At 41.9% G+C, this 27,175-nt stretch overlaps 1 protein-coding gene across 3 annotated transcripts in view; it reads left to right on the top strand.

Moving 5' to 3' along the window:
• GARS1 (glycyl-tRNA synthetase 1) overlaps positions 1-18,169 on the top strand; it is a 42,265-nt gene extending 24,096 nt beyond the window's left edge. The window contains exons 9-17 of one of the 3 annotated variants that reach the window (XM_054559081.2): positions 3-165; positions 1,228-1,392; positions 5,474-5,582; positions 6,403-6,547; positions 10,310-10,395; positions 12,614-12,723; positions 15,587-15,680; positions 16,381-16,571; positions 17,873-18,169. In XM_054559081.2, the coding sequence (XP_054415056.1) occupies positions 3-165; positions 1,228-1,392; positions 5,474-5,582; positions 6,403-6,547; positions 10,310-10,395; positions 12,614-12,723; positions 15,587-15,680; positions 16,381-16,571; positions 17,873-17,998 (1,189 nt within the window). In that variant the 3' untranslated portion in view covers positions 17,999-18,169. 3 annotated transcript variants of the gene reach the window in all.
• The last annotated feature ends 9,006 nt before the right edge of the window (positions 18,170-27,175 follow it).

Below are 27,175 nucleotides of genomic sequence, written 5' to 3'. Positions count from 1 at the left end.
AGAGAATTCACAATGGCAGAAATTGAGCACTTTGTAGATCCCAGTGAGAAAGACCACCCCAAGTTCCAGAATGTGGCAGACCTTCACCTTTATTTGTATTCAGCCAAAGCCCAGGTCAGCGGACAGTCTGCTCGGAAAATGCGCCTGGGAGATGCTGTTGAACAGGTAGGATTCTGGAGGTAACTTAACTTAGATTGTGCCTGTTCAGGGTTTGCAGCAATTAGCAAATTCTATGTGTTCTGGGTGACAAAATATTTTATTTTGTCAGTCATTTGCTTTTTATACAGTACTTGGTTTTGTACAGAATTTATTATACAGTATTATTATAGTAAGAGAAAAATCACCTGAACATCTCAATTTGCGGGCCTTGGGGCTAGCATGAAAAAAAACGTTTAGCAGAGTACTTGGAAAATAGATCTTGGTTTGCATTGTGCCTCACCAATCTGACTCAACAGTACGTACTACTTTGAGGGAGACAGCATTAGACCCGCAGAAAGCAAGCCATCTGGGTTTCAGACTCTTTTGTATTACCCATGGCAGTGGAATAAGGCCTTACATATAAGCACTTTGTAAATATTTGCCTGGAGAAGTGAGTGCATGAAAACTTGCCAACAGTAGCTGCTGTCCACTAGTGGAATGAGTTGCCTCAGGGAGCAGTGAGCTTCCTGGCCCTGAAAATACTCCTGGCAAGGTTGGACGATAGCTTGTCAGCCACTTTGCAGAGAAGACCTCTGCAGTGTATGGAGATGGGGCTAGATGTTTTCTAAGGTCCTTGCAAACACCAAAATGATTACGTGTACTCTACGGGGTTCACAAATTTCAGTGGGTAAGGATACATTAAAATCCCCTCAACATGTGTCATTACTTTGGTTAATTCAGAAGGGAATGTCTTTGCCATTCTTTAGTGTCAATTATGAATATTGTTTTTAGTACTGTAGATCTAGAAGGTAAGAGGTACTGGGCTGAATTTTTGCTGACCCAGTAAGTATGTTGGACAGATTTTGAATAACTCCATTATCATCATCTTGACATTAACCCATTAAAAAAATAACCAAGATCTCATTCTGAGTATTTGAAATTGTTTTGAAAGCAAGATAAAATAGTTTGCGTTGGGTTTCAAATATTTTTCAGTAGAATGAGTCAATGGGAACATATCTTGGCTTTGAAGAGTATTAATGTGTGTTTTCTTTTCTTCCTCCGTGCTTGCTTACTTATTGGTTGATTTAGGGTGTGATTAATAACACAGTATTAGGCTATTTCATTGGCCGCATCTACCTCTACCTCACGAAGGTTGGAATATCTCCAGATAAACTCCGCTTCCGGCAGCACATGGAGAATGAGATGGCCCATTACGCCTGTGACTGTTGGGATGCAGAATCCAAAACGTCCTATGTAAGTGGAGTGCTGTTTACCATGTGATTTTCACATTGTTAACTTAGGAGCACAGGTACCAAATGAATTTTTGTGCAGTTTATGTCACAGAGGAACAAAGGGAAAAGAAAATAGATATTTTCCTGAGCGAAACGGAAAAAGCAGTTGCCTCTTGCCTTTTTATAAGTGTGCTAAGGAGCCCGTTGTAGTCTTAGATAGCTGAGAGAGAGAGTTAGTTGATGATGGGACAGTGCTGATGTGTACACTGCTGTACAGTGTATTGGCAGCATTACTGGCAATATCCTGGAGTGGATCTAAGACACATTGGCCTCTCCTTCCTGGCAAGAGTCCCAGCAAACATTGGAAATGGTGGAGAGGTTGAATAAAGAAAGTCATAGTGCTCTTAGCTCAATGAGCTATGTAGTAGCTTTGGGGAATATACTAGTTGATTCTGATCTCTGGCTTAAGAACTACCTTTCTCAAATGTTATGTATTTAACTCAAAATTCACAGACGATCTCCAGGTACCCTCCTGCCCCTGTACCCTGTCACCCCTCCAGCCTCCACCACCAAACATGAACATCAGTATTGAAGCTAGGGACGAAATGCATTTGCATATAGGAGATGCTGTCTATATTGGTGGCAGGAGGAAATGTGGCGTCTAAAACAAGGCTGAGAGTCTTTTGGCATTTCCCTTATTGGGTATTAGAGAGGCTTCCTCGCCTACATAGAAAGAGACTTTAGTCCAGGGTCATTGGTTCCAGTATACCCTTGGTTCAGTTTTTACTTTTTAAAATGGCTTTTTATGGATTTTTAAATTAAAAATCAAAATTAGTCATATTTTAAAAAGTAATGACTACTTTTTTTAAAACAAAAAGGAAAAAATAATTCTGAAGACTATTATGTAGAAAATTAAACTTCCAGTTATATGCCTTTCCCCAGGTGTTTTATGTCTCTTCTCTATATTGAGCAAACATTTTCTATAAAGGACCAGATGGTAAATATTTTTAGCTCTATGAGTCTCTGTCACATAACTTTGTTGTTTTTTACAGCTTTTAAAAAATGTCCAAACTGGCTGGGTGTGGTGGCTCATGCTTGTAATCCTAGCACTTTGGGAGGCTGAGGTGGGAGGATTGCTTGAGCTCAGAAATTTGAGACCAGCCTGGGCAACATAGCAAGACCCTATCTCTACAAAAAATACAAAAATTAGCCAGGTGTGATAGCACGCCCATGTATTTCAGCTACTTGGGAGGCTGAGGTGGGAAGATCACATGAGCCCGGGAGGTTGAGGCTGTAGTGAGCCATGATTGCACCACTGAACTCAAGCCTGGGTGACAGAGTGAGGCCCTGTCTCAAACAAACAAACAAACAAAAAAAGATCATGCTTAGCTCCATGGTCTTGGGTGTGTCTGCCTTCTCCAGATGTTTTTTCTATGTGTTCTAACACATGCATGCATAAATGCATAATAATATGCATATGTTTATAAATGGCTATTAATGATGTTGTTTTTAATATATTCTTTTTCCCTTGTGGAATTAGAAAGAATTACTGTAATGTTAGGATTTTCTTAGCAAGCTTGCTTGACATATGTCAAAATGATAATAGTAATTATTCTTAGGATTATGGGTGATCATTAATTTCTTTACACTTTTTAGATTTTCTGGGACTTCTTTTTATTTTCAGATCAAACCAATAAAATGTTTTTCCTTTTGTATGAGAAAAGATTATTTCTTTTCTTTTTGTTTCCTACCCAGCTCCTTCTCTTAGTTTGCTCTGACTCTAATTTCAGATTAAACCAGATGTTGTTCTTACTGTCTCAGTTAAGTAATTTGCTGAAGTCTCACAGCCAGTGAGTGGTGAGGCTGGGATATAAATCTGGCCATCTGACGCCAGACTCATGCTCTTAACAGTTATGCTGTACTGCTTTATAAACCCCACCGTATGCCTGCTAGTCCTTATCTGAGTGCCATTGTGAGGGTTGGGGATCAGAAAATGGAAAGTCACTGGAAAACAGGGCTAAATGAAACAAGAAGTTCCAGAGTCCCAGAGGCTCTTAAGGAGAGGGGAGAACTCCCTTAGAGAGTTTAATACTTTTTGTGTGCTTTATATATTTTTTTAATTAAAAAAGTTACCATTGCAGTTAATGCCACACCAATTCTCTTTCCATCCAGAGAAGTAATCACTATCCCAACGTTGTTATTCTCAGGCACGTTTTTGTAATTTTACCTTTTAGTACATAAACGTTAGTTGACATCTGTAGTAAATTATAACCACCAAACTATATGGTTAAGAACATAAGTATACTTACCAGTTGACATGTATAGGGAATGTCAGATTGCCAGGTTACATGCTTTTAGGCTTTGTTCTTTAATTCCTTTTGTTGTTGTTTTGTGTTGGAGTTTCTGAGCTCATATGAGTTTTATATTTGCTTGCTTTATTACAAACACCCCATGTGATAACGTGCTTGGAAAGCTTAGTAGATTTTCTTTTTTTTGAGACAGAGTCTCACTCTGTCACCCAGGCTGGAGTGCAGTGGTGCATTCTTGGCTCACTGCAGCCTCCGCCTCCTGGGTTCAAGCGATTCTCCTGCCTCGGCCTCCCGAATAGCTGGGATTACAGATGCATGGCACTGCACCTGGCTAATTTTTGTATTTTCGTGAAGACGGGGTTTCTCCATGTTAGCCAGGCTGGTCTTGAACTTATGACCTCCGGTGATCCGCCCACCTTAGCCTCCCAAAGTGCTGGGATTACAGACACGAGCCACTGTGTCTGGCCAAGCTTAGTAGTTTTGATGGTTGAATTTCCCCAAACTCTTTGGATCAGGGGCAAAAAAAAAAAATGAATCTTCATTAGAAGGACTAACTAGATATCTACCAAAATAAGCTCTTTACAAACTCTTGTTCTTATTGAAATAACGGGTTCTTAAGAGTTTGTCATAGTTGGAGTTTCTATAAGAAAGCACCACATACAGAGTGGCTTATAAACAACGGACATTGATTTCTCACCGTTCTGGAGGCTGGAAGTCAGAGATCAGGGTGCCAGCATCGTCTGATCCTTGTGAGGGCCCCATTCTCAGTCGCGTACTGCCAACTTCTTGTATCCTCACATGGTGAAAGAGGGCAAGAGATCTCTCTGAAGTCCCAAATTCCAGTGATTAGGGCTCCATCCTCATGACCTAATCACCTCCCAAAGACACCTCCTCCTAATACCATCACGTTGTGAGTTAGGATTTCAATATAAGAATTTTGCCGAGGACACAAGCATTCAATTCATTGCAGGTTCTTTGAAAATAATTTAAATTTTGCTTTTTAAAAGTATCTTATGTGTGTATTTATAAGAAAGGGAACCTGGCATCAATGTGATCATAATGCTCTTATATAATTTTATTGTGTGACCTGAACTTTACCCACTCTTATACTGAGTTTTCTTTTGTTCAGTGAAGAAAGTGAATTGAATCCAAATGCCCACATTTATGGCCAGCTGAAGTAAGTGTTTAGTCAGCCATCTGATATCAAGTTGTGAGAACAGTAGGTACTTCATCTAAAGAATAGTGGTTTCTGCCAAATTCATTTTGATTTCTGTTCACAAATTTGAACCAAATTTACAGGCTTTGTCTAGGTTCACATTTAATTTTCATAATTAAATTCCAGAATATATTAGTTTACCCCACAGACTCTATAACAATATAAATCCATACAGAAAGGAAGACTACTTTGTGTACAGTGTACAGTGTGAATTATGTATTTTTTTCTTTCTTTTTTTTTTTTTTTTTTTTTTTTTAAGATGGGGGTCTCACTATGTTGCCCAGATTGGTCTCAAACTCCTGGCCTCAAGTGATCCTTCCATCTCAACCTCCCAAGTACCTGGGATTACAGGCATGAGCCATCACACCCAGATCAGTGTGAATTATATTTTATAGGCTTATTAGCTGCCTGATATATGAGGCTATTCCCATTTCAAATATTTATAAAATTTGAATGAAGATTATATAATCGAATTATCCTTGAATATATGAAAGGGTTATAATCTGCATGCATTTGTGAATGAACCCAATATAAGTAATAATAAGTAAGTAATGTTTTTATTGATTATATCTTTTTAGGGTTGGATTGAGATTGTTGGATGTGCTGATCGTTCCTGTTATGACCTCTCCTGTCATGCACGAGCCACCAAAGTCCCACTTGTAGCTGAGAAACCTCTGAAAGAACCCATATCCTTTCTGGTCACTCCAAAAACTCAGGATTCACATGGGAACATCTTGCTAATGAATAAGTTCAAGTCTTTACCTTGTTCTGTGGATAAATGGAGATGTTTTAGACACCATAGTAACACTTGTTTAAACCTATTATTTTACCTATCCCTTTGTTCCTTTCCTATTCTCTGTACTTGTAGTCTGACATGTGCCCACTCAGTGTTTGGCCTTTAAAAGAAGCATATTTAGAAAAATGCTCTGAATATCTTTCAGAGCGTTAATAGTTTTTCTCAGCTGTTTCCAAAGCGCACTTCACACCTGCACCTACCTACATGCTCTTTAAATAAAGGGTACCTGGTGAAAGCTTTTTCCATTAAAAGATGAGTGCCATCTGATAGTAGCTGAAATAATAATTTAGCTCACTTGGTCTGAAAATCAGCAAAATAGAAATTTTCTTTCTTTACTAGGCAGTGAAGTTATGAGCTGATTTCTTGGGGGTAGGTCAGTGACAGGAAATAGATCTTGTTTTGGGCATTTTAGAAATAAATTCTTATCAGAAGTTCTTATGCTATGGGTTGGGTCATTGCTGATTAGATAATATCTCTTTTTTCTCACTGTAACTGGAAAAGTTTCTGTTGATGGTGTTAATTTTGGGTGAGAGTTGTCTGAATGATTTTGTGGACAGGTGTTTCATCTTGCCTTAAAATCAGCATAAACAGGATCTGGAGTACTGATAGAGAGCTGGGGTGGTTTTAAGTTGATGATTGATTGTTCTCAGGCTCATTTTCTGAAATAATGAGGCAGTGCTGTAGTTTTGGATTCCTTGACTACTTCATACAAAACAGTCAATGTTGTTCAATTTGAACCCAATAAGGGAGCAATTGGTAAGGCGTATAAGAAGGATGCAAAACTGGTGATGGAATATCTTGCCATTTGTGATGAGTGTTACATTACAGAAATGGAGATGCTGCTGAATGAGAAAGGGTAAGATATCAGATGTTTACTCTTCCGTGGGCTCCAGTCAGTTGTGTCATCTGCCAGGTTCTGAAAGTTAGGGTGAGATTAATTTCTTAAGATTTTTTGCAGGTAAGTACTGTATCTTGACTGCATTTGAAGGACTGTCTTTGCTGAGATTTTGGCATTATAGCCTGAAAAAAGATTTGAAATAGAATATAAAGACTTTTTTTTTTTTTTCCTAGTAACTGTCTTAAACAAAGAGACTTGTCCAGCCAGGCTGAGGAAGGAAGGGTTAGAAACTACATCTACTATCTCTCAGGTCACTTCTCTCTCCTTTTTGGAGGTTTAGAATACTCTCTGTAATTGTTTAAGCATGAATATAAACAATAGAGAATGCCGGGCACGGTGGCTCACGGCTGTAATCCCAGCACTTTGGGAGGCTGAGGTGGGCGGATCATGAGGTCAGGAGATCAAGACCATCCTGGCTAACACAGTGAAACCCCGTCTCTACTAAAAATACAAAAAAATTGTCCGGGCATGGTGGCGGGCGCCTGTAGTCCCAGCTACTCAGGAGGCTGAGGCAGGAGAATGGCGTGAACCTGGGAGGTGGAGCTTGCAGTGAGCCGCCATCGCGCCACTGCACTCCAGCCTGGGCGACAGAGCGAGACTCCATCTCAAAAAAAAAACAAAAAAATATAGAGAAAAGCCTTTAAAGGAATACAACAAAATCCAGCACTGAACAATGTAAAACTTACAATATCCAGCAAACAATAAAAATTATTATATATATGAAAAAGCAGGAAAATGAGGAGTAAAGTCAGTCGAAAGAAACACCCAGAAAAAACAAACATGATGCAGTAAGTACATAAGGATGTTAAAGCACTTATTATAAATATGCTTCATGTACTCAAGGGTGTAAAGGAAAACATGAACATGTGAGGTGAGAAATGGAAAAATATATGTGTAATATGGATATAAACACATGTTTTTTATGTATATAAACAACATGAAACATTTAGAGGCAATATCTCAAATGAAAATGTCACTGGATGGGATTAACAGTAGATTATACATTACAGAAGAAAGGTCATTGAACTTAAAGACATAGCAACTATCCAAAATGAAGCATAGAAAAAAATGAGACTGGGAAAAAAATGTCCAGTGGGACAATATCAGGCAGTCTAATGCATGTGTAATTGACAGTCCTAGAGAGGGTGTATAGAAAAAATACTATACAGTAGCTGGAAAATTTCCAAATTTGATGAAAACGGTAAAACTACAGATTCAAGAAGCTTAGCCCCAAGCAGGATAAACACAAAGATGACCACATGAAGACCCATGAGAATCAAATAGCTAAAAACCAGGGATGAAGAGAAGAACCTTTAAAGCAGCTAGTGGGGAAAAAGACTCATTACATAAAAGCAAACAAAGATAAGAATGATTAGAATTCATATCAAAAACTACACAGATCACAATATAATGGAATGAAATCTTTTAAAGTGCTTTAAGACAAAATTCCTACACTCAGCAAAAATATCTTTCAAAAATGAAGACGAAGTACTTTAAGACCAAGCTCATCCAACCTGCGGCCTGCAGGCTGCATGTGGCCCAGGATGGCTTTTGATGCTGCCCAACACAAATTTGTAAACTTCCAAAAAACATTATGAGGTTTTTTTGCAATTTTTTTTTCTTAGCTCATCAGCTGTTGTTAGTGTATTTTATGTGCAGTCCAAGACAGTTCTAGTGTGGCCCAGGGAAGCCAAAAGATTGAACACCTCTGTTTTAGACAATCCAGGGCTCTGAAAGTGCATTGCCAGCAGACTTCCACTATGAGAATTGTTAAAGGCACTTCTTCAGGCAGAAGTATGAAAGTTTAGATGTACCCAGAGGACTTGAGAGATCTAGAAATGATAAATATGTGGGTAAATAGAAATGGCATTTTCTCTCTTATCTCTTAATTTCTTTAAAAGATAATGGAGTATTTAAAGTAAAAATAATTTGGAATTTATAACGTGGAAGTAAAATATATGCTGTCAATAGCACAAAGGATGGGAGCAAAGAATTGGGAATATATGCTTGTGAGGTGTATACATTATATGTGAAATGGTGTAATATTACTTGAAGATAAACTATAAGTTAAAAAGTGGATAGAATGAACTCTAGAGCAATCACCTGGAAAAAACAAAAAAAAAACAAGGGGTGTAACTAATAAACCAATAGTGGAGATAAAGTAGAATAAGAAAAAATATTCCACAAGAAGATGGGAGAAGAGGAAAAGGAACAAAGAACAGATGGGACAAAGATGAACTCTTGCAAGCTGAAGATATCTGTTTCAGAAAAATTTAAAAACATTTCTGGTCTTCCAGAATTAACATCTATTTATACTAAAACAATATCAAATCCCATTAAAATGGACTAAGTTATATTACTAGTTAAATATCATTATCCATAAAGACAGTTTGCTTTATTAATTCTCAAATAATGGCTGTCTCCTTGTCAATTGCAACTTTTTTTTTTGAGATGGAGTCTCACTCTGTCACCCAGGCTGGAGTGCAGTGGCGTGATCTCAGCTCACTGCAACCTCCGCTTCCCAGGTTCAAGCAATTCTCCTGCCTCAGCCTCCCAAGTAGCTGGGACTACAGTTGTGCACCACCATGCCTAGCTAATTTTTTGTATTTTTAGTAGAGACAGAGTTTCACCATGTTGACTAGGCTGGTCTTGAACTCCTGACCTCAGGTGTTCCACCTGCCTTGGCCTCCCAAAGTGCTGGTATTACGGGTGTGAGCCACCTTGCCTGACCCAACTGCAACTCTTTTATAGCTGTTAACTATGATACACTTAGACTGTGCTCACAGAGAAGATGCATATGACACTGTGTATGTAATGGAACCTTTAATGCATGCACACACAGACTTCAGACAGGATAGTAAAAATGGAAGAATTCAGTGAACACCAGTCGGATGAGGCATGAGATTATCACAGGTGGAAACTAGCAAAATACAGTTGTAACATATGCCAACTATCCAGCTTCCGAGACAACCACATGAGGGCTCTCTATCCTAGCACTGAATTGCTTGGGAGGGAAGAGAAATCCAAATTGATATTCAAAATGTGAGGAAATACCTCTTAAGCTGAAATACAGGTATTACATGAAGCTCTTTATAAAGATGAATTCTTATAAGCTGAAATTGAATGGGCATATCCCAGGACACAAATACATGGCAGCCAGTGATTTTTGAGGGGGATATTTTATATTGCCATATGAAACAGAAACATTAAACTTCTTTTAAACTGATCTTCATCAACACAAATGTCAAAATTTATTTTGAAAATAGTGTGGGTATTGGATTGTAAAATTACTTCTGTAAGACGGCATGCTGGTTCATTTGTACATTTGTTGGGACAGTAATGAGAACCTTTGTGTTTTTACCAGCAGGCCTATTTCTGACAAAGTTGTTATTATTCTAAAACTGAATTTTCAAAAAGTTGTTTTTGGTTTTACCTTGATCTCAAAACCAAAGGAATTTGTCATTAAGTCACTTGTGGAATTTTATAAAACTAGTCAAAATTTGGTGTATCTCCTCAGAGTACTTTTTGGTGCCATTGTTAGACTAATGCTTAATTTGGTGTTTCTTATGAAATAATTTAAATTTGACCTCACTTATTATATCTGGAGAGTTGATCAAGTTATAAAAATAAAAAACAATTTAGCAATCTACAAAATTGCTTTAAATTAAGGCACGGGGTGCCTGTTTGAACTAATACAAAATGTGTTTTGTTTCTTTGTAGGGAATTCACAATTGAAACTGAAGGGAAAACATTTCAGTTAACAAAAGACATGGTCAATGTGAAGAGATTCCAGAAAACACTATATGGTAAATTTGTAAAAATAATAAACAAAAAGTCACTGCTCCTTAAAGCTTTTGTTGTTGTTTGAGACAGGGTCTCGCTCTGTCACCCAGGCTGGAGTGCAGTGGCACAACCTCTGCCTCCCGGGCTCAAGCGTTCCTCCCTCCTGTCTCAGCCTCCCAATTAGTTGGGACTACAGTTGCATGCTACCATATCCAACTAATTTTTGTATTTTTTGTAGAGATGAGGTTTTTGCCATGTTGCCCAGGCTGATCTTGAACTCCTAGGCTCAAGCAGTCCACCTGCCTTCGCGTCCCAAAATGCTGGGATTACAGGCATGAACGACCACGCCTGGCCCTCATTCCCTGTCTTCTCTGGCAAAATAACTTGTTAAAAAGTCATTTAGGGGCCGGGCGCGGTGGCTCACGCCTTTAATCCCAGCACTTTGGGAGGCCAAGGCGGGTAGATCACGAGGTCAGGAGTTCAAGACCAACCTGGCCAACATGGTGAAACCCCGTCTCTACTAAAAATATAAAAATTAGCTAGGCATGGAGGTGCACACGTGTAACCCCAGCTACTCGGGAGGCTGAGGCAGGAGAATCCCTTGAACCCGGGAGGTGGAGGTTGCAGTGAGCCGAGATCACGCCATTGCACTCCAGCCTGGGCGACAGTGCAAGACTCCGTCTCAAACAAAACAAACAAACAAAAAAAAAAAGTAATTTAGACCAGTGATGTTTCATGCTTTTTTAAAAGTTAAGAAGATGATTTTTTTGTAGAACAAATTCTGTGAATTAGGCAATGAGTAATTTGGAGCACGTATGAAGGATGCTGAAGTTTATTTGTGGCTGAATTGAAATTCCTGGAAACGGAGTAGTAGTGGGTGTTTGAGAAGCTACTGCCAGTGGAGAGAGTGAGCATACCTTTCCTTTTGTTCTTGGCTTGTCTTGTAGCCAGGCTTCAGTGAGCAGTGGTAGGAGTAAGCGGGGGCTTCTCCATCACACTCTGGGGCTTTATAGCCATGATCCTGGCAGCTGGTTCAGAGCTGCACATCACCATTACTCAGATACCACAGAAGGATGGAGGGAAAATACCTTGATCATGTTTCTAAAATATTAACTCTTTATCATAGACAAACAGGCTCTCTTTTCCCCTACATGTGTGAGTTTTGGTACCAATGATCTCATTTCCCAAAAAACATAAACTCTTCCAAGGTTATGACCAGTTATCTTAGACCTGGACATTGCTTAGCAGTGCTTCTTCCTTTCCACATAATAAGTGATAATCATCAGTATATTTCCTGTGTATACCACGGGTATTGTCTTACCCACAGGAAGAGCTGTGAGCCCCTGTAAGATGTCTTTGATGGAGTGCTGTTCTTTGAGCAAACTCTCCCCTAAGGGCGTCCTGACCCCAGAACCTTGGTGATACAATGCCAGTAATTTGGTTCTGAACAAGTTCTTATCAAGATAACAAGCTAAAAAGTTAAACAAATACAAACCATGTAATACTTTTTGCGTGTAGGAATTTTTGTGAATTTTGCCAGCTGTGTTAGATTTTAAATTCTAGCAAAATCTTATTAAAAGCCTTAGTTTTTTTATGCTTTCTGGGTAGCCGAGGCAGGTAATAGAGACAAAGTGTAGCTGCTGCTATTCGTAGTTTGCCAACTGGTGAAGGAATATTCTGGTAACTCAGGTTTCATTTTTACACAGTATAAACAGAATTTGGTGAAAGGTTTTTTCACTCCAACTTTCTCTTCAAAGGCGTGTTTCCTATCAGCAAATAGTTTTTAGGTATGTTCTAGTTTCTTTGTTCTGATATACAGAGGTAAAAATCCATCTAGAATAGAGATATTTTTAGCACTAAGAATTTTTTTCTTTTCTTTTTTTGAGACGAAGTCTTGCCCTTGTCTTCCAGGCTGGAGTGCAATGGCACGATCCTGGCTCACTGCAACCTTCGCCTCCTGGGTTCAAGCAGTTCTCCTGCCTCAGCCTCCCAAGTAGCTGGGATTACACACACCTGCCACCACACCCAGTTAATTTTTGTATTTTTAGTAGAGACGGGGTTTCACCATGTTGGCCAGGCTGGTCTCGAACTCCTGACCTCAGATGATCCACCCACCTCAGCCTCCTAAAATGCTGGGATTACAGGTGTGAGCCACCGCAGCTGGCGAATTGTTTAGAGAGAATCTGAAATGCATTATGTGGTATTTGAGAGAATGTTATTGAATTTCTATCTCTTTTGCAGTGGAAGAAGTTGTTCCGAATGTAATTGAACCCTCCTTTGGCCTGGGTAGGATCATGTATACGGTATTTGAACATACATTCCATGTACGAGAAGGAGATGAACAGAGAACAGTAAGTTGTCGTGTACAATGTGCTGTTATAGTGTCAGAAAATAAAAATTTTCTGAATTACATTGTGAAGTACATTAATAAGACTAGAATGGTCAATTAGTTATTACTGTAATCTAGTGCTATTAACACTCATCTTTGCTTAAGTATATATAGACAAACCAGTTTCCTGTGTTATCTTATTTGAGCTTTAGGTTATTCTAGAAGCTATTGTTTTAGTTGCCTGGTGCTCTCTATTCTTAGACTGAACCTATTACTTTGGGGAACAATCTATATTATGTCAATGGAAGGAATGGTACTTTCTGGATATGCTGTGTTTCAGAAAATTGGGAAGGATGAGATAACTCATAGAATTTAGCCAGACCACTCAGCTGTATCTGTACTCTGGTAAAGTATCAGAGGGAACCCTCTCAAACTGCATGAAATTGTCTGGGGTACTTTTGGGGTAAAGATGTGAATTCCTAGGTTCTACTCCGGAGATGCTGATTCACTAGGTCTGAGACCCAGGGATCTGGGTGTTTTTTTTAAAAAATAAGAATCCTGGGTGATTTCACTGTGAAAGCTTGACAGATCATAAATGAGATAATAGTTATCTGGTGTATAGCCTTTCCTAGCATTCAAGTATCGCTGAAGATAGAAGTTTATAAGAAGTCTTCATCAGCTCCCACAAATTTTCTTTTGGGTCTGATGCTTCTGAATCACTGCTCCTTGCCTTCTTCCTCTTTATCTCCTTGCCTTACTTCACCATTTTTACCTCACCTCTGCCTGCAGAAGTTACACTCCTGGGCAGATTACTAGGAAAGCCAACCAGAAGAATGGCTAGAAAGCCTTACTTCACCATTTTTACCTCACCTCTGCCTGCAGAAGTTACACTCCTGGGCAGATTACTAGGAAAGCCAACCAGAAGAATGGCTAGAAAGGAGAGGCTCTATATGTCAGGTTAATTGAAAGAAACAGCATCATCCACTTGGCCAGTCTAAAGCTTGAGTGTACGTAATGTTAGACATCAACGCTGTGGTTCTTTCTAGGACAATTTAACCTCGAAGAATGAACTAGTGAGTTCTCGGCACCAGTGCTTTAGTCTGACACACTATTGTAATACATAGCTAATAAAGTTAGTATGGTACTCTCTGCCCTAAAGTTGCATCTTCATTTCCCAACCTTGAAGGAGCAGCCATATTCATTCAGCAGATTGTAAGAACCTGGGCTAGGCCCCAGGTGCGCAAACATAAGGCTTGGTTCTTTTTGAGAAATGATGACAAACATAACTGCATGTGTTCTTTTTAGATGTCAAGTCTGCTTCAAGCTTTGTCTGCTTATTTTTCTAATAAAAAGGTTTTAGAAAATCTTTTAGCTGTTCCTTTGGATCTAACAATATTAATATAACTAGAGCTTTAATAGAAATTTCGTAAGGGCTAAACAAGAATAAATTAGTCACAGTGTTTTATGAATTGCATGAATTCCCATCATGAAGAGAAATTTGATTAGGCTGTGGGAAGCCAAAAATGTTTCTAAATTATTAGCACCTAGTTCCTCAATCCATTTGCCTATAAATTTGGTATAAAAACATTGCTAGTGAAATTTTAAAAATTATTTTTCTATAAAGGCAGGTCCCTATTACTCTCTTATATTAAACAGAAATATCACAAGATGGAGGAAGGGAATAGAATTCTGAACCTTCTGTGATGTGAGCAGCCATATTGGTGGAATACAGGCCTTACTTAGAGTGGGATATTCATTGCTTGGCAATAAAGGTTAATTCAACTTTGGGTGAGAGGCTAAACTGGAACCTGTGTCATTCATTATTTTTATGGGACAAATTTATTCTGTGTTTTTGCCTTCAAGTGAATCTTTTGTACAAGTATTAAGAACTGCCTTTAGTTCCCATTTCCAACCTAAAGTGGTAGATTGGTTTGCCTTCCACAGAATATTTTTATTTTCACCTTTTTTTTTTTTTTGGTCTCGCTTTGTTGCTCAGCTGGAGTACAGTGGCACAATCTCAGCTGACTACAGCCTCAAACTTCTGGGCTCAAGCAATCCTCCTGCTTCAGCCTCCCAAGTAGCTGGGACCACAGGTGCGCCTCACAATGCCCAGCTAATTTTTTAGTTTTTGTAGAGATGGGGTCTTTCCATGTTGCCCTGGCTGGTCTTGATTTCCTGGGCTCAAGCAGTTCTTCTGCCTCAGCCTCCCAAAGTGCTGGGATTACAGGCATGAGCCACTGTGCCCAGCCTTATTTTTGCTTTCTTTGATTTCTGAGTTACTCAGAAACTATTTCAGGGCAGTTTAAGAAGGCTGTACTTTTTAGTGTAGGTATATGGAACATCTTTTTTTGTTTTGTACTATTTCTTTTGGACATATGTTTGTGAGCTAATTAAACTTTTCTGTTTCACTTGGTCACTAAGGTTCATAGATTTTTCTCTTAAAAGACAGAATGGGCTTTGGTTTGGGTCACTGCCACTTGTTTGAATATTTAGGTAGTCTCCACAGAAAGTCTTTTATGTGGAACCAAAAAATTACCGTCTTTTTATACAGTGGCTTTCAGAATGCTTTCACATCATTTGACTTTTTTAGTAACGAGCTTGTGAAGCAAGCAGAGCAGGTGGTAGAGACCTGCTTTTTAGATGGAGAAACTAAGGTTCAGAAGGAGTTCATGAGTTGGCCTAAATTCAGAGCTGAAACCAGGTGTTTCTGATGCTGGTTCTGCTTCTCTTTTGCCATACTGCTTTTCATGTCATGTTTTCTGGCATTTTGGTAATGACGTTATGCTTGAACACTTGCTGAATATTAACCTCTTTTGGTTTGGGATATTAGCATTTAGATATTTACAAATTAACATATTTGGATTTTTTCTTTTTAAACCATCCAGTTCTTCAGTTTCCCTGCTGTAGTCGCTCCATTCAAATGTTCCGTCCTCCCACTGAGCCAAAACCAGGAGTTCATGCCATTTGTCAAGGAATTATGTAAGCAAATTCAATTGGGTAAACTCCATGGGAACACCATCAGGGAGACTGAATTTTAGGAAATGTATCGTTTATTTCAATAAAAATATAGATTGAATAAAGAATATAAATGATTTTATAAAGAGTACATGGTTTTAGCCTGTACTCTTATTTCTGAGAGAGGATATGCTTGCTCAGATGTTTTATTCTTGCATTTGAGTGAGTCAAGGTAGGACCCAAGAGTCAGATTTAAAAATTGTTTCCTTCTCATACTGACCTTGGTGCTCAGTTCATCGAGGGAACCTGAGTGGAGTGTAGCAGCCGTAGTGGATCTACAGCCACAGAATCCACAGCCCTGAAAGGAATCCTGGTGGGCATCTGGCACATCCCACTTATTTCAGAGTTGGGAAATGGAGAGAGTCCACTGACCTGCTTAGAGCCATATAAATAGAGGTGGTGGAGTCAGGACTCGCCTTCTGGCCTTGGCTCTTGGTCCCATATTTGTTCCCCCTATAGCTGTATCAGATGGAGGTATGAGTGAAGATTTGGATTCCCGCAAGGGATTTAGCAAACTTTAGGGATATTTCTTTCTCTTGCAACTCAACTTGTTGCTTTCTTGTCTTGGTCCCTTTTATAAGTCTCCCGAGCTTGTAAGACAGTAGTTAGATAACACCGGGCTTAACTCCATTGTTTTATTTTTAATTTACTTTATTTTGGATAGCGGAAGCCCTGACCAGGCACGGAGTGTCTCACAAAGTAGACGATTCCTCTGGGTCAATCGGAAGGCGCTATGCCAGGACTGATGAGATTGGCGTGGCTTTTGGTGTCACCATTGACTTTGACACAGTGAACAAGACCCCCCACACTGCAACTCTGAGGGACCGTGACTCAATGCGGCAGATAAGAGCAGAGGTATCTGGCCTTCTCTTTGGCATTTTTAGCCTTGGAAATGTATACTGCTTCTTACTGATTTGTGTTGGATTTTGATGTGTTTATGGTTCCTTTCCTTTTTTTTTTCTTTTTAATTTTAATGAACAGCTTGTATCAGACAGAGCCCAGATTCTCAAGTCCCCCTGGTTTAATTATGAAAATATCCATTAGCACTTCTCTAATATTTTATAAACATTTGTGTTGCTCCGGGCTCATTCTCCAGCAGTTTGCTTTTATACTTGTTTGTTTATTGGGCAGGAGAAATATGATCCTAAGAATTTGTTGCCATAGTTTTATTGGTAGGTTTTTGAGGGGTTAGACATTTTAATCTTTTATTTTTACAGACACGTATACATGTGTATGTATAAGCTTTTTCGTGTTCATATATTCAAAACAGTGAATCATGTTTCAGTAATTTTGGTCAGTAGGAAGGCAGTAATGAAGATGGTAGAAGCACAGAAGGGGAAGGATGGGTGGTAAGGGAAAGGAAAGAGTAGCTGCTTTAATTGACATCTGCCTGCCTAATTTATCACCTTTGAGCACATCAAGTGCCTGTTGCGTGCTTAGCTTGATACAGATAATAATAGGGAAAACAGAAGCAAAAGACTGCTTTTTTTTCTGAAGGAGTTTATAGTCTAATCCAGAAGTCATGAATTTCTAGCTTGACTTTTTAGAGACCATCTGGCTACTCTGGAGCTGTGTCCCCATCTGGGTGTCGTTCTCAAAAGTGTGGTCCCTAGACCGGCAGCATCAGTATCCCCTGGAAATGTATGAGATAAGCAAAACCTCCACCCCAGACCTACTACATCATAAACTGGGGGTGGAGAGGCAGAGGGGGCAGGCAGAACTTTTTTAGTTTTAGCAAGACGTCCAGATGATTCTGACGTGCACTTAAGTTTGAGAACCATTGCTGTGTGGCAGCCAGTGTTTGGTTTTGGCTGAGGAACAGTAGCCTTGGTCAGAGCTCTCCAGTTTGCCAGTCTTATGTAACTCCCTCACACGAGTTACTTGACTGAGTCCTGTTTGTTCTGATAGTTAAATTTTATACACATGAAGTAACTTCAAGGGACATGGAGATTTAGAAAAGTTAGGAAAGGCTTTGTGGCAGAATTGAGTTGTCTGGGGGAACTGGTGGGCGTTGTGGGCTAGAAGAAGAGCATGAACCCATGCCCGGCATGACATTGTTTGGCTCTGTGTAAGGTTTCCTGAGTTCAGGATGAATCTTCTTCTTAAAAATCTGAACAAGTTGGTTGATAACTTGGCTTCTCTTTCCTTGTCTCTAGGTCTCTGAGCTGCCCAGCATAGTCCGAGACCTAGCCAATGGCAACATCACGTGGGCCGATGTGGAGGCCAGGTATCCTCTGTTTGAAGGGCAAGAGACTGGTAAAAAAGAGACAATCGAGGAATGAGGACAATTTTGACAACTTTTGACCACTTGCGCTAATAAAAAAAAAACAACAACTCTTATGTCCACTTTACAAAAGAAAACAGCGTTGTGATTACTCCCAGGGACCGTATTTTATCTTCAGTGGCTGCCTGATTTTACCCCCACAATTAAAGTTGAAGGAATCCTGAACAAACTTGTGATCTATTTGCTCGTGTTTTTACATTTTCAGCAAGGCTGTTTCTCCCACGTTTGGGTAGACATGCTCATGGCTTAATGTTAAACACAGTTAACACTTTTTAAAAAATTAACAGCTTTATTGGGGTATAATTTACATACCATAAAAATAGCCTGTTTTAAGCGTACAGTTCAATGATGTTTAGTATATTTACAGAGTTGTGCAACCACCACCACAAACCAATTTTAGAACATTTTCATCACTCCAAAATAAGTCTCATGCTCATTTACCTCATTCCCATTCTAACCTCAGCCCAGGCAACCACTCCTCTACTTTCTGTTTATTGATTTACCTTTTCTATTCTTTATCTTTTTCTGAGAAAATGATGCAGTGTGCAGGTACTGTGACAGCAGTCTCCAAGCAGGTGAAATGACTTCTGGGAAAGCCTGAGGCGAGGATGGGGTGGCAGGAGTGGTGCAGTGGGGGAGGCAGTATGCTGGAGTGGTGCTTTAGGGCTGCTAACCCTACTGTTTGCAGATTCTCCAGGAGGGGAGGGCCTTGCCAGATTTGCCTTCTATCTTAAGGCATGCTTGCACTCGGCTCCACTGATAGCCTGGAAATCATTAAGCTCCTGATGCTAGGGGAACACATCTGTCTCGTCTGATTTAGCAATTCCTGACCGTCTTGATTCTAGCCTAGCAGTTTTTGGCTCAGGTTTTAAGGTACTTTACTTCTTTTATGTTTTTGTATAGAAAACTCAGAACACTATGCTTATTTGTAAGGGAAAAATTCCAGGTTGTGTGAATTTGAGCAGATGTTTATTTGCAGAGCTATGACCTTATCTAGTGTGCCCACTTCCTCCCCCGCAGTATTGGATAGAGGAGTGGTGATCTCCAGTGTGCCCTTTTGTCTCTAGTGTGAAGAACAATTGAAGTTGTGATTTCTTAGATGTAAAGTAGGAATCTCCTAGGGATTTCCCTCATTTGTATCTCATCTCCGATGGTGCCTACTGCAGTGCTGTACATAGTAGGTCTTCAATAGTCTTTGGATGAGTCTTGAATTTTTGAACAGACTTCTTTTTTGAACAGACCTCTTTGGGAGGAAAGCCTTATACTGAAGCATATTTCTCTTCCGTCTCTGCTTTTATGAGCATTCATTATTAAATTAGAAGGAGCCAGATTTTAAATAAACTGAGTTTTCATTTTCTAGGGACTTCTCTCACTTCGAATTCCATATAATATAGCTTGTAACTGGGCATATGTTCTAGCAGCTTTACATTGGCAGGGGGCTGCCCTAACTTTGCATTTATTTGCTGCTTTTACAGCAGGTACCTCCGTAGTCAAACAGTCACCACAGCCTCAGACATTGGTTTAAGCTCATTAATAGGGAAAGATACATTAAATACATAGTGAGAGTTACCTATCAGGTTGGTGCCAAAGTAGTTGCGGTTTTTGCCATTAAAAGTAATGACAGGCTGGGCGCGGTGGCTCACGCCTGTAATCCCAGCACTTTGGGAGGCCAAGGTGGGCGGATCATCTGAGGTCAGGAGTTTGAGACCAGCCTGGCCAACACGGTGAAACCCCGTCTACTAAAAATACAAAAATCAGCCAGGTGTGGTGGCACGTTCCTGTACTCCCAGCTACATGGGAGGCTGAGGCAGGAGAATCACTTGAACCCGGGAGGCGGAGGTTGCAGTCAGCCGAGATTGTGCCACTGCACTCCAGTCTGGGCACAGAGCGAGACTCCATCTCAAATAAATAAATAAAGTAATGAGAAAAACCATAATTACTTTTGCACCAACCTAATACTTTGGATCAGAAAGGGATTGGAACCAAGCCTCACTTCCCTTTTCACTGGCAAATACATTTGTAATGAGGTAGAGGCTGGATATTGAATCTGCAAGCCCTCTTTTGTTCCTTCCCCTGGGTAGCAATGCGTGATTTCTCCTGGATCACCTGCTCTAAAGCAGGTCTCTAAAGTGATACCTGAGTGAGGGAAATGGGCTGGCAGCAGAGCTCTCTGGTTCTGTCTGTACCATGTTTGCTTGATTTTAAGAACAAGCAGTTGAAGTGCTGTTTTCTAAATGAAGAGACTCTTTACACACAAGTTTGCGTATGCATACGCACACACCTCTTCTGTTCAAGCCCAATGTGTATTTAAAGCATGAATCTTTCTGGCTTAATGCTCTTTGAGGCCTTTTAAATTATTTATATACCTGTATGTACCGGACTGTGGGCTTAACAAGAGCGAGATAAATAGCATTGTATCTCGGAGAAGTTACTCCTGTTTATTACTTCTCCCAAAAATAATGATGGGGGAAGGTCAGATTCTAACTAATTTCCATGGACTGTTACGTAAGAACACAGGAATTAGATTTTTAATACTTAGGTTGGAATTCAGGGCATTCAGTCAAATGCAATGTGGAGTTACTTCAGAGAGGCTATCTGTGCCTGGCTTCTGCAGGAGTCCACCACCTTAATATTGCCCAACAGCTCATAATAGCAAAATAGTGAATATAGATGGTGTTCCAGAAAAGGAATTCATCACCAAGTCTAAAGAACATGGAAATGATCTTACTGTTTTCATGAGCTGGTACTAAAGATGTCAGACGTCTCAAGTTCTTTGTGATAAGAACTTGCAAAATCGTTTTTTTCATTATAAGTCACATGAAGTAGATTCATTCTAGACTTTATTTACTACTCCCTTAACCAGTGTAATTGCAGGGTAATGGCAGCAACTGTCTTAGTCAGTGGAGTCTATTCCTTGAGAGGGCTGGATGCTCTAGAGATAAATCCAAATTATCTCTGGTTATAGTTGCCCTGAAATGAACCTTCTTTCCCAAGGGAAAACTATTATCTGTATCTCTTGGGCTGGGCTAGGATGGAGAGGCTTTGAGAGCATTGCTTGTACCGGCATCTTTGCTGATAGTCTGACAATGTTTAAGGCAGGTGTTTGTGGCATTTGGCCAACACCAAAGTGAAATTTAGTTGAAGATTCAGTAAGTAAGTGGATGACTAATTTTGCTGTGCCTCAACATTCGCCTGTTGTTGCCTGTTCAATAATTTTGGTTATTGAGCTGCCTCTAAGCAGTAATTGTGTTAAGGCTGTGTGGATATCTGGAGGAATGTCTCCTCTAGAAATTGGGCTGTGATTTGGGAGTATCACCAGGGGTTGCCTGAGAGGCGCAGCCTGCAGCTTCGCCCTCTTGGCTAAGAGCCCCTTCACTCTTGCTGGCGACATGCCCCCCTCTTGCTGGATGGGCTATCCTTGCGTGTTGAAGGACACACCTTTGAAAATCTGTTGCCTCAGTAAAAGATGTTGGGGCAGTGGTTCTCAACCCTGGCTGCACATTAAAGTAACTTGAGCTTTTAAAAAAAAACTCATGTCTGGGCTCCTCCTTAAACCAATTTAGTGAGTTGAGGGTGGGGCCTGGGCATCAGTATGTTAAGTCTCTTAGGAGGAGCACCACTACCACTGTTGCACCTTGTGAACTTTCTAGCTGTGTGAGAGGCTGGACCCATTGCTCTCTCAAAAGGGGTTTCCTCTGAGAATATGAATATGTAAGACATTGTATCCAGTGAGACAATTAGAGAAGTAGATGTGAGAGTGGGGAAGTGAGCAATAGGATTTCTGTTTTTCCAGGGAATTTTAGGGAACCTTATTCTTGCTGGATGAGGGTAGTGGTGCCAAAGAGCAGAAGGGTGCTGTGAGCTCTGGGCCAGAGATAAAGTAAGCTGGCTTCTTGTCCTGACTCTTCTAGTGTCTGAACCTAATGATAGTTTCATGAACTTGAGGCTAGGAAGAGAGAGCCCTTCTCTCTTTGGGAGCCAAAGCTCTCTGCGCTCCTTTTTTTAATGTGCAAGACTTAGTGCACAAGTGAGCCTGCATAGAATTTGCCAGCCTGTGCCTGCGTTTGCTGGGTCTTAAAACTCAATCACCAGTAATTAGCACAAAAGCAGTTATGCTAACTAAAACAATTTAGGCAAATTGAAACCTTTTTGGGCTCATCAAAACTCACTGTTCTGCATCTAATTGTGAACTAATTGACAGAGAGATTAAGTACAATGAAATTGTGGGAAAGAAAAAACCCACTGGCAAGCTTTAGAAAGTCTTTATTAATGTTTTTTTAAAAAACTTGAGCCCAGATTTTCCATTTTTTTGTCCAGCCTGTCAACTCCACCTGCACTCTATATCAGAATCGGGCCACTTCTCACCACCTTCATGGCCACCAGCTTGGGGCAAGCCGCCATCATCACCCATCTGGTTTATTGCAAAAGACTTGTCTGAACTCCCTGTTCGTGCCCTTGCCCCTTCATCAGCAGTTTTCTACCTGGCACCAGACTTCATTGGTCCTCAAAACTCAGTGCCTTTCCTTTCCTTTCCTTTCCTTTTTCCTTTCCTTTCCTTTCCTTTTTCCTTTCCCCTTTCCTTCTCTTTCTTTCTTTCTTTCTTTTTCTTTCTTTCAGATGGAGTCTTGCTCTGTCGCCCAGGCTGGAGTGCAATGGCGCGATCTCAGCTCACTGCAACCTCCGTCTCCCAGGTTCAAGCGATTCTCCTGCCTCAACCTCCCGAGTAGCTAGGATTACAGTGCCTGCCACTGTGCCTGGCTAATTTTTGTGTTTTTAGTAGCGATGGGGTTTCACCATGTTGGCCAGGCTGGTCTTGAACTCCTGACCTCAGGTGATCCACCACCTCGGCCTCCCAAAGTGCCGTGATTACAGGTATGAGCCACCTCGCTGGTCCAGCTTTTCTTGTCCTGCAAGAATGGCGTAGATCTACACCCACCCCCGTGCCAACCACCCCCATGCTGGCCCTTTTCCAGTGGCCCCAGCATGCCCAGGACAGGACCTTGGTACTAGGTGATATTCTGTCTGCCAGCAGTGCTTCCTCCAAAGATAGGGTTCCCACAACCACTCCCTCATCTCGGGACGTCATTCAGCAGTCGCCTCCGTGAGGCCTTCCTCAGCTGCTTCATCTGAAGTTTCAATGTGTGCCACACCCCCCCTACAACCCCCACATTCAGACACATCCCTTTCATATCGCCTTCCTTGTTTTCTTTTTCCTCTTGAGCACTAAACACTTTAAACATATTTTACTTTTTTATTTTGTTTAATTTTTGGTCTCCCCATTAGAATGTAAGTTCCACGAGGACAAGGATTTGGGTCTGTTTTGTTCTTGGCTGTATCCTCATTGCCTAGGGAAGTGCCTAGCACTTAGTAAGTCCTCAGTAAATATATGAATGACTTAATGAACGAATGAATCTTTCCCTGCAGGGCAGCTCTACATTCTGTATTTTGGCATAAAAATTGGCTTACGTAGAAATGACTACTCTCACACACAACTCACCCCTTGGCTCAAGCCCCACGTCTACTCTGCAAAAGGCCTGCAGCCACTGAATGGTTGGGCACGAAGGCAGGTTTCCAAACTTAATAGAGTGGTGCCCTTTTTAAAGGAAACAAGACCTCAAAAGCCTCTGTAGTACACCAGTAGTCCCCATGTTGAGAAACTTTAGCTAATGTTGTATACTTACCCTAAGACCATCTTCCATTTGACACTGAAAAAGAGGTAACTGGTAAGAATTTTTAAGGATTATCACTAAAATAAAAGTAAATTTAAAAATATTTGTAACACTGGTGGACTCTGAGAAGAGGTTCCATGCAGAGAAACTGTAAGACTTCAAGTTACTGGGCTGGACGAGGCACCCTGAAAGGAACAGTATCACTGGGTAACTGGTATTGGCATTTCGGGGTTGGACCAGATGTGGCCCTGCCTTCGAGCCCTTTATGACCTGACGGTGAGGACTAACTTCACATACAGCAAGGGTGGCCACAGAGGAGGCTTGGCCCTGGGCCTAGAAAGGTGACATCGCCCCGTACAGTGGTGAGGTGGGTCCTGCAGGACACACGGCGAGCGCAGGGCCTCGTAAGCACTCCTGTAGCCTATTCACATGTGGGTCTATGCCTCCCAAGATGTGTTTCAGGGGGCCTGGGGTGGGGCATCTAAAACACAGCCAGGTCTGAGCACCACCAACTTAGGGAATTCTTGCTAGCTAAATTAGAGTGTTTTAATTTTATCTTGATGTTAGGGGTTTATAAACTTGGGTCTGTAGTTCCTTCAAGGATTTCTGTAGAGGTGTCATGCTCTATTTATACCCATCTGTTTTTCTAGGGGAATGGATCTATCCCATCTCCAAGGGGTCAGCTGCCCAAATGAAGTCCAGATCTGATTGCAGGTCATGGGGGCCTCTTTCTAGATGGAGCTCCTTTATGGGGAACCCCACCAGTATTGGCATCTCATTGCTTCAGATGCAAAGACCTTCACATTCAAGTCTGCAATGAAGAGGGAGGGGGGTGGCCCAGAATCTTTCAAGTTGAAGGATGAGATGGATCTGGAGACACCAGGCTGGGGTGTTAATTTGCTTAGGAATTGGGGGCCTCCATAGAGCACACGTGGAAAGTCCCTGAATGGCCAGAGGGAGTATGGATTCCCTTGTAATTGCAGGTACAGCATTTGGGCCAAGCAGGAAGCACAGGGAAAAGAGGTGGCTGCATGATCGCTCAGGGGCCCCCCACTGGCCTTCCCCAGAGAACACCGGACTAGAACTGGGGTTGAAGGAAGAAATGATGAGTCTTAGAATTTCTCCACCTTCCTGGGTGGGAGGGCCTCTGTGGGGATTCGTGATGCTGGATTGTTTATCATGGTTGGGCCTTAGAGAGCTAGAGGGGGCCTTACTTGGCGCTCTGCAGAGCTAATTAAGAAGCACAATTAATTACTTCGTCGTATTCACAGCAGAAGCTGAAGGACAGTTTTTTTCTGGAACTGGAATCATTAGCTCCTACTTGCCCCTGCTCAATCATTTGTCCACCAAGCAGACACTGAGATGGAACTCGGGACATCACCTCAGAAAATCCTTTTTACTCAGTTTCTCCTTCCAAAGTGCAGTAGCTAACGTTCAGAATTTCCTATGGATCTGGCTTTCATCATTCATTTATCCAAGCAGCGTCTGTGGCCCCTGCTGTGTACACAGACAAATGTGGGGTTTAAGTAGGGTGATCATATAATTTATTGTCCAGACCAGGACTCGTGAGAGTGAAAGGTATGCTATTAATTACACCAGGTCACAGGAATCATCCTGGACTAACGGGGGCAAACCATGTCTCGTCCCAGCTTAGGGAACTGCTGAAGGGCAGCCTGCATTCAATGCCAGTGGGAAGTCGAGGGCCACTGAGGCCTGGGGCCCCTTGGGGTGAGGTTAATCTGGAGACAGCTGCAGGAGAGTCTGCAGGGTGTGATGGAGGCCCTCCTACTCCCATCTGCTGTCACTCATGTGAAGTAGAGAAGAGGTGATGCCCTCTGTCTGGGACTGGCCTCTGGACTTTGGTAAGGGTAGGGTATGGAGCCACAGGCAGATTTCTCCCGCTGTGCAAAGCCAATAGATCTCTGGGACTTCTTTGTGCCTTTGGTCATTCTTGTGGGCTAACCAGCTCTGGGTGGGACAAATAGGAAAGGCTGGTTTATTTAATGAATGTTTCTAGGGTTTCTTCTGAGTGCAGAACTCTTGCTGTGGGCCTAAGAAACAGCACATGCCCCCTGGAATGACCAGCCCAGCAGTGGAGTCTGCGGAGACTGCTGAAGGAGCCCCTAGAGGGGACACTTCTGACTAATGCATAGGATTTGCAGGGTGATGGTTCTGTGACGAGGGAGGCCTGCTACAGCGCTGTGTGGGAGGGCCTCGAGACCTAAACAAAGAAATCCCTAAGAGGAAAATCTGGCAGAAACTCAGTCAACACAGGGCAGTGATGCCCTCTGCCCATTCCTCCTGCTAATTAACATGTCTAAGTGGCACAGCCCCCTCAGGAAAATTAATGGCACCTTCAAGGCAGAGTCTGGAAGCCATCCTGGGCATATCGATGAGTAGATTCACATGTTTTCTTTCTTTTTTTTGAGACTGAACCTCACCCTGTCACCTAGGCTGGAGTGCAGTGGTGTGATCTCGGCTCACTGTAACCTCCACCTCCCGGGTTCAAGCGATTCTCTTGCCTCAGCCTCCTGAATACCTGGGATTACAGACACGTGCCACCATACCTGGCTAATTATTGTATTTTTAGTAGATATGGGGGTTTCACCATGTTGACCAGGCTGGTCTCGAACTCCGGACCTCAGGTGATCTGCCCACCACAGCCTCCCAAAGTGCTGGGATTACAGGCATGAGCCACCACTCCTGGCGTCGCTGTCACTTTCTACAGCACGTGTGTGTGTGTTGGAAAGAAGAGACAAGGGGTGTGTCTTTTTTTGCTGGCCCACACCCCAGCTGTCAGAATCACCTGGGGGCTTGTGAAGCGTGTGGATTCCTAGACCCCACCAAGTATGACTCCTGAAGCCACCCAGTTGCTTCCAGATGTGCTCTCAGAACAGTGGGCCGGGCTCCCTGGCTGAAGGGGTCCCCCCGCTTCAAGCCCCTCCTATGCTTTTGGCCACCCCAGCCACTGGATCCACCTGAGGCACAGCTGTTTACCACCAAACCCTCCCCGACCCTGGCTGAAATGTCACTCTAGGAAAGGACTCCCCTTGGGCCTCCCAGCCCCAGGCCTGCCTGCATGCCCCATGATATGTGCAGGGGATACTTTGTCCTCCTGAGCGTGCCATTTTCTAGTCCCTTCACCTGTCCCTCATAGGACAGCTCCCTTCCCGTCCAGCTGCGTCAGCACACGTCCCCCACCTGCCCAGGGCTTCTGAAGATGCTGGGGAAAGCACAAGCGGCACAGCTAGGCCTCTTTCCCTATTCTGTTTCTGGGGCATCCGGAGGTCCGGGCCTGCATGGGGGTAAAGGGGAAAGAAGTGGGGAGGGCAGCTGAGGTCCTTGTGCCTAGAAGCCAGCTGGCTTGAGGCCACTGTGGGCATGGACTAGGACAGGGCAGGGGGCTGAGGACAGGCGCAGGCTGCAGGAGCCGATGTGTCTTTTGCCTGCCTTTTTCTTGTGCTGTTCTCAACCAAATTATGAGTTTCTTGAAACGGAAACTTGTC

Source organism: Pongo abelii, chromosome 6 (genome assembly GCF_028885655.2).
Source record: "Pongo abelii isolate AG06213 chromosome 6, NHGRI_mPonAbe1-v2.0_pri, whole genome shotgun sequence".
Taxonomy (NCBI): Eukaryota; Metazoa; Chordata; class Mammalia; order Primates; family Hominidae; genus Pongo; species Pongo abelii.
This window is presented reverse-complemented; position numbering and strand designations above follow the sequence as displayed.